This window comes from Marmota marmota, unplaced genomic scaffold (assembly GCF_001458135.2).
Source record: "Marmota marmota marmota unplaced genomic scaffold, marMar, whole genome shotgun sequence".
Classification (NCBI taxonomy): Eukaryota; Metazoa; Chordata; class Mammalia; order Rodentia; family Sciuridae; genus Marmota; species Marmota marmota.
In genome coordinates, this window is record NW_025999949.1 from 23,239,440 (window position 1) to 23,246,742 (window position 7,303).

The following is a 7,303-nucleotide window of genomic DNA, read 5'->3' on the forward strand; positions in this document are numbered from 1 at the left end:
AGATGGGTGGCTAAGGGCTGTGCCAAGGGGAGTGGAGAGGTTGCCCAGCCAAGTGGTGGTTGCCCAGGTGCTGGCTGAGGAATTGAGGCAAAGAAGAACCCAGGGCCAGGGCACCAGGAGGACCCGCTGGAGGAGGTGTGGAAGGGCAGGGTGTGATGGTCTGGATGTGAGGTGCCCCCCAAAAGCTCACATGTGAGACAACACAAGAAGATTCAGAGGAGAAATGATTGGATTATGAGAGCCTTAACCCGATCCGTGAATTCATCCCCTGATAGAGATGGACTGAGTGGTAACTGGAGGCATTTGGGGTGTGGCTAGAGGAGGCAGGCATTGGAGCTGTGCTTTTGGGGTGTATATTTGTACCTGGCAAGTAGAGTCTCTCTCTGCTTTCTGATCACATGAGCTGCTTCCCTCCTCCACACTCTTCCTCCATGATGTTCTGCCTCACCCTAAACCCCGAGGAATGGAGCCTGCTGTCTATGGACTGAGACTTCTGCAATGTGAGCCCTCAAATAAACTTTTTCTCCTCTACAATTGTTCTGGTTGGGTCTTTAAGTCACAGCAGTGAAAAAGCTGATTAAAACACAGGGACTGTACTAACGAGAGATGAGGTCAAGGGAGAGATGCAGAAAGTCACTGGAGGTGGCAGGAGGGTCCTGATGAAGGGCACAGGGATTCTCCATGGGCAACTGGCACTTCCCTTAGACCTGGCCATCTGGGCTGGGCCTTGCCTTCTTCCACCTCCAGTGACTCCCGTCCACACTGAACAACGTTGGGAAAGGGGGGTCCCTCCATGGAGCTTTTACCTGCCCTTCTCAGTCAAATTCCAGGTACCCCGGACCTGGAATTCTCTCTGCCCCCGAAGCCCAGAACTTGCTTCCAGGACATGGCGGTTCTGTTCCTGGTTCTGTTTTCTCAAACAGACCTTTTGACATGGCCAAGTAGAGCTCTGGGCTCATGGGTGGCCAAGGAAGGGTCATGGGGCAGCACCATTGGGATGTATATAAGTTGGGAGCTCAAATATATCTGTCAGGATGTCCCATGACAGGAAGAGAAGGGGAGACTGACCAGAGACCAGCAGTCTCTGTTCATCCAGGATGCTAGGGTGGGCCAAGGAGGATCTCTGCTTCTACAATCAAGGAAAAAAGAAGGGTTTAGATAGATTTTTTTTTTTTCCTTCATTAGGAGATTGGAGAGGTGCATAAAGTTGAAAGAGCATGCTCAGGAGCCAGTCAGGGTCTAATTTTAACTTTGCCAACCTCCCGCTGTGTGATGTTAGACAAGTAACTCAGCTTCTATTGAGCCTCCATTTGTGCATCTGTACAAATGGTGGTAATAATCACTGTTTTATAAGATTGATTTGAACATTAAACCACTAGAAAGAGTCTAGTATATGGCAGGAACATCATCCATGTTTGCATCTTTCCTAGCTTTTGAAATACCATCTTCCCTAAATATGTTCCCAAAATTTTTCATTCTTTTTTTTTTTTTTTTTAAATTTAGGATCAGGGAACAAAATGCACCCAACCCACACCTGCCCTGTGTACAGTGGGCAGGGAGATGGAGATGGCAATGCGTGTCCCACTAACAACTCCCTGCTAAGAATTCCCCTGAACCCCACACTGACCGGAATCCTCAGAACCTTCCAGGGCTGCCACCGGGCACCTGCCTGGGCACCCTGAGAATGAAGCAAGCCTGAGCTCATCAGCAGCCCAACCTTGTCCTGAAAAATCAATGCAGGTTTCCCCGTGTTATGTAACAGGCGAGTTCCTGAAAAGTTGGAGGTAAATCAATTTTTTCCCCAATTTACATGTGGTGAGCATCTGGTATCCGTTTAACATAGTACTGAGGCCACCTGAGACACACACACGCGTGCACATGCATGCACACACACGCAGTCAGCTGTGATTCTGGCTTCCAGAGCCACCTTTAAATGCACTTAAAAGCTTGCTGACGCCAGCTTGCAGTGGAGCCCTGTATAAAGCAAATGATCCTTGACATGGGAAGAACCCCTTCTTAATTAACACACATCATTTACGTATATATTTATTTGTCACTTCGTTAAGGACCTCCTAGGGGAGGAAAAGTGGGTCTTTGTTATGCCCATTTTGCAGGTGAGGCAACTGAGGCACGTGAAGAGCAACTGGCTTCCTTAGGTTACTATCTGAGGAGTCTGATGGAAGCTTAGTTCAGATGTCAGCAGAGAAAGCCCCAGAACTGAAATCAAGACCATCTCAGCTTACTTGTCCCTCGGCCTCCCTGGTCTCGGGCCCTGCAAGGCCCTTGTGCATCCTCCTGGGCACACAGGCCAGAGGCCCCAAAGTTTAAGCCTCTGCTTTGGCCAATGACTGACAGCCCCTTGCCTTCCAGGGCTGACGCCTGAACTCTCTGAACTCTGTGTCCTCATCTCTAGTCTCCATCCCTGCCCAAATGCTGGCTTTCGCTCTCATCTCGGGCTCTCCCCATGGGTAATTCTGCCCTTTAGTATGTTTATCCACCTGGCACTTCCTGAGCTCCTCTTTTATCCCGGAAGCTGGGGGCTTGAGACACATGACTGCATAAAGGGTCACCCTGCCTTTTGGGAACTCAGCTGAATAGAAAGGGTGGTCAGTGTCCTCTGCAGCCAAGAGGACATTGACATCTAACTGCAGGTGTGGAAGGGTCTGGGCTGTGCTTTGAAGGATGAGTAAGAGTTTCTTCATTACTATTATTTTTTAAACTAGAGATTGAACCAGGGGTGCTTTACCTCTGAGTTACTTTCCCCTGTCCTTTTTATATTTTTATTTTGAGAAAGGGTCTTGCCAAGTTGCTTAGGGCCTCACGGAGTTGCTGAGGCTGGTCTCAAACTTGCAATCCTCCTGCCTCAGCTTCCCAGAGTAAGAGTTTCTTAGGTTGGTTGGGGTGGGGAGGAAAATCCAGGGAGAAGGATCAGCACAGTCAAAAATGCAGACGTGGGAATTGACAGGGCTCTGTCCGGAGCTGGTGTGGATAGAACAGAGGCCAGGAGGTAAGAAAAGTGAGGCCAGCAAGGGAAGTGCACCTGGAAGGAGGCCCTGCTTCTGTACATTGTGGCATTTGGATTTCATCTGAGAGTTCCTGCAGGCGGGCGGCCAGGGCCTGATGTGATCAAGTTCAAATTCTAGGACAGTTACTCTGACAGCTGTGTGGGGAGTGGAATGAGGGGAGGAGGACAGGTTTTGCTTTATGCCCACTGTAGTGGTCGAATTCAGTAGGCACACAGGTGTAGAGCAGGCGTTCACTGTTTGCTGAAGGGAGACGTCAGTGCCTCAGGAGTTCACTGTGGGAACCCAGGGAAGGTCCTGAACTAAGACAATGGGCATGGAGGGGGCTGGACAAGAAAAGGGCACCGGGTTTCTACGGGTCAGGAGCCAGGTCGGAGAATGGAACCCAGACTGACAAGCTCAGTAGAAAGATGGTCATGTAGGGAATTAGTCACGAAGGTGTTAGGAGAGCAGAAACCAGGCAGAACAAAGCAAGGCCTTGGTGACTCACCGACTGGGAACAAGAAGAGGCTGCAGCCACCCTAGGGCCGAAGACAAAGCCGGTCACCTGACCCAGGAAAGGAGTCCCTGGAGGAAACCAGGATCAAGAAGAGGGCGTGTCACAGGTGGGGTTCCCCAGGAAGCGGATCCTGAGAGGAGGAGCAGCGTGTGGGAGGTTTCCAGCAATGTTCTGGAAAGGATGGGGGCAGGACCAGGCAGAGGGAGAAGCTGGGCCTCCATAGACCTTTCTAGGACCTCTGAGACTGGGGTACCCTTCGGAGGTGACTCAGGTTGGGATAAGAGGACCCGATCTTATTCTCTCCCTAGAGTCACTGAGTGTGGACCCCCCATCTCCCTCACCCCAAAGGGAGCATGGCCTTGGGCAAGTGGCTCTTCTCAGTCAAGGCAGTTTCCAAAATGGCTCCTCCTCGGCACTCCCAGCAGCCCCAGGGGGATAAACCAGTCCTGAAAGGTGGGTGGAGGTTCCAGTGGGACAGCTGAGACACACAGCAGGGGGCCTGGCCAGAGAAGGCTGTACCTGACACAGCGTGGTCCGCAGCCCCAACTAGAGAGGAGGGAAGAAGTAAGCCAGCCTCTGTCTGCCTCTGGCCTGCCATATCCCTTCAGGGCTTCCCAGGGGCAAGGGCGAGCTCTCCAGGAAGCCAGAGGGCAAAAGCACGGAGCAGAGCCTGAGGGGGTGGCTCTGAGAGCAAACAGATCTGGTGGTCCCAGTGACCTGCCGCCCGCAGGAGAGAAGAAGCAGGGACACTTTAGGGAGAATGCTTGGCCTTGGGGGTGGGGTGGGGGCTTGGGAGGGAGGTGAGGTACTTGCTCACAGGCTGGCCACACTGGGTCGGCTACTCAGGAGCAGAGGCAGCTCAGTGGATCTCAGACCTCCCCAGCCTGGGGTTGAGGCCCTTTGCAAAGTGGTCCAAAATGACCTCTGCAGGCTCAGCTCCCCACCCCCTTGGCAGCTGCCCTGGCCTGCCACCCTCCTTAAATAAACCTGCCCTTCCCTGAATCACAGCCAGCCTGGCCACCGCCCCCCCCCATACCTCCCCCACTGTGGCTTTCACAGTCCCACACATCTCCCAGGTCAAATGCTTCCTTCTGGGGGCCCACCAACTCCTCTCTTCCCCACAAATTGTCATCTCTCTTTGGAGTTCTCATGAGGGCTTTAGAGATTGGCTGCTCCACCACTGGAGGACAGCTTTTTAACCACAAGTCTTCAATTTGTTCTGTGAAATGAGGCTGAGAATAATCCCATAGGGTGGTTATAAAACTGAAGTAGCATGCAAAGTCCTAAGCCCTGCATGTTCTAGGACTCAATTGATGCTATTATTACTATTTCAATCATCTGCTAGCCCCCAGAGTCTAGCGTTTAGTAGATGCTTAATTAGCATTTGTTGAATGAATGGAGAATTAATATGAAAAAGCATTTATTCTTGGGATGTGACCTGGTTTAAAAAACTAAGTATTTAGCAACAAGTGCAAGGAAGGACTTTGATAATAGTTATCTATGTTGGGCGTCCAGGGACTCCAAACTGACCTGGTTTTCTCAAGAAAGATTCTTGTTTTTATGGATCTCCACACAAGGTCTGGCACAGGTTTCAAGCTCACCCAAATCAGTTGCTAGAGAGCATGCATGCGACCTGGCCTGGTTTCCCGGGTGCAAGCAGTATCCCTGGCTGTGGTCAGAATGATTTCCACCCCCTAACCACCTACTCAGATACCCCGGCTGCTGCACTGGGGCCCTAGACCTTGAGGCGCGTGTGGAGTAGGCAGAGGGGGCAGGAATCCGGCGGCCACGTGGGCCCCTTCCGCTCGCTCCCACATCCTTTGTTTCCCACCGGCCCCGGCTCAGGAAGCTTTTTCTGCGAGTCACCGCGAAGGGGCGGCCAGGGAGCCAGGAGAAGCTATTTCCGTGCAATCCGAGCGGGTGGCGCGCGCGGGAGGGGCGTGGAGGTGGAAGCAGCGCAGAAGGCCCAGTGTTTGCTTTTATTTCATCCAACAGAAGGTTCTATTTGTGGAAGCGAACAGACGCTGGGGATTAGAGATGGGAGGGGGCAGGAAAAGGAAAAAAAAAGCCACATCCACTACCACGCACAGGTCTTCCCCGGAACTACCGCGTGGGGGTGAATGACTGATTCTGGAACTCATCACCTTCTCTCTCCTCACTTCCTCCGGCTGCAGCCGGGCCTCGACGGCACCCACGGCTCCAACAGGAGCGCCCCAGGCGTAGAGTGTGGGGGGATCCCCTGGGCGAAAAGAGTAACTGCAGGATTGCGGCCAGCGACGGGTGCAGAGACCCGAGGTGCGCGCGCCCGTAGCCCATTGTGTTGCTGTGAATGAGGCGCGCGCACCAATCAGCTGTCGCTTCGCCTTCCGCAGCCCCGCCCCTTCCACCCGCTTCCCCGGGACCCTGACGTCACGGGAACTTTTCCTCCGCCCCCTCCCTCGGCTTCCAGCGCGGAGCCCGGGCCTGCGGGAGGGCGCGCGACCGCCTCCTGCCCAGCCCAGCCCTAGAGGCTAGTGCGCGCGCCCAAGACGGCCCGGGACACACCACCTGCGCCTGAGAGCGCGCTACCCCAAGCATCCCCAGCTCTCGGGCCACCCCATCCCCCCAACCTCCAACTCCACCGCCCCTCCCCCAAGTCTCCTCCCTCCGCTCCGGTGACTGCTAGCCGGGCGGCTGAGCCGGAGTCGTCGCAGCCACCTCATTGCACAACCCGGCTTCCCAACTGTTTACACAGCCCGGCCTGTGAGTGTGTGTGTATACAGCGTGAGTCACCGGGAGGCGGAGGAGGTGGAGGAAAAGGAGAAGGAGGAGTGCACTGGCCGGGATCAGTGCGGCGCACACACTCACTCACACTCAGTCACTCTCTCCGAGCGCGTCTCGCTCTCTCACACACGAGCCCGGAGCCCAGGAGCGCGCAGGATCCCGGGCGCCACGGAAAAGTTGCTCCGGCTTTTGCTTGAGACTAATTGCTTTGGGAAGTGCATTTGCTCCGTGGCTCCGCCGAGCCTGCGGGATCCTGTCCTCACGGCTAAGAACCTCGGGAACGCAGGCCGCCTCCACCTCTGTCTTCGGGACGGTCGGCAGCCTCGGCAACAATAGCGGCGGCCGCTCCTAGCGAGGCGCCTCGAACCGGTGCCATCGGAGGTCCGGAGACCCGAGCCGGCCTTCGACCCCCACATTCGCGGCCAGCGTGGTCTCCGCGTGCAACGCGAGCGCGGAGAAGCAGCTCCCGCTTTGCCCCTCTTGGGGGCCGAGCCAAGCCGGATCTGCAAACTCCATCCCGCGGGCTGGAAGGAGTCGCAGCGCCGGCGTCAAGCCCGCAGCACCTTCCTGCGCGGAGCAGGGGACGTACGAAGCCGGGGCCGCCCCGGCCGCGGACGCGATGAGGGTTGGCCCCGTGCGCTCTGCCATGAGCGGCGCCTCGCAGCCCCGCGGTCCGGCCCTGCTCCTCCCGGCCACTCGGGGCAACCCAGCCAAACGCCTGCTGGACTCCGACGACGCGGCGGCGGTGGCTGCCAAGTGCCCGCGCCTCTCCGAGTGCTCCAGTCCCCCGGACTACCTCAGCCCCCCCGGCTCGCCCTGCAGCCCACAGCCCCCTCCTACCGCTCCAGGGGCCGGCAGCGGCTCCGTGAGCGCACCGGGGCCCAGCCGCATAGCCGACTACCTGCTGCTGCCCCTAGCCGAGCGCGAGCATGTGTCCCGGGCGCTATGCATCCACACCGGCCGCGAGCTGCGCTGCAAGGTAGGCGTCCGGGACCGACCCGGCGGGGATCCGGGGCGC

The 7,303-nt window shown here is 56.0% G+C and overlaps 1 protein-coding gene across 1 annotated transcript in view; it reads left to right on the top strand.

The window, feature by feature from the left end:
• Positions 1–6,075: 6,075 nt before the first annotated feature.
• The window catches only part of Trib1 (tribbles pseudokinase 1), a 7,388-nt gene continuing 6,160 nt past the window's right edge, over positions 6,076–7,303 (top strand). Inside the window, exon 1 of the mRNA XM_015486466.2 lies at positions 6,076–7,264. Coding sequence (XP_015341952.1) covers positions 6,905–7,264 — 360 coding nt within the window. The 5' untranslated portion in view covers positions 6,076–6,904. The remainder of the gene's footprint in view (positions 7,265–7,303) is intronic.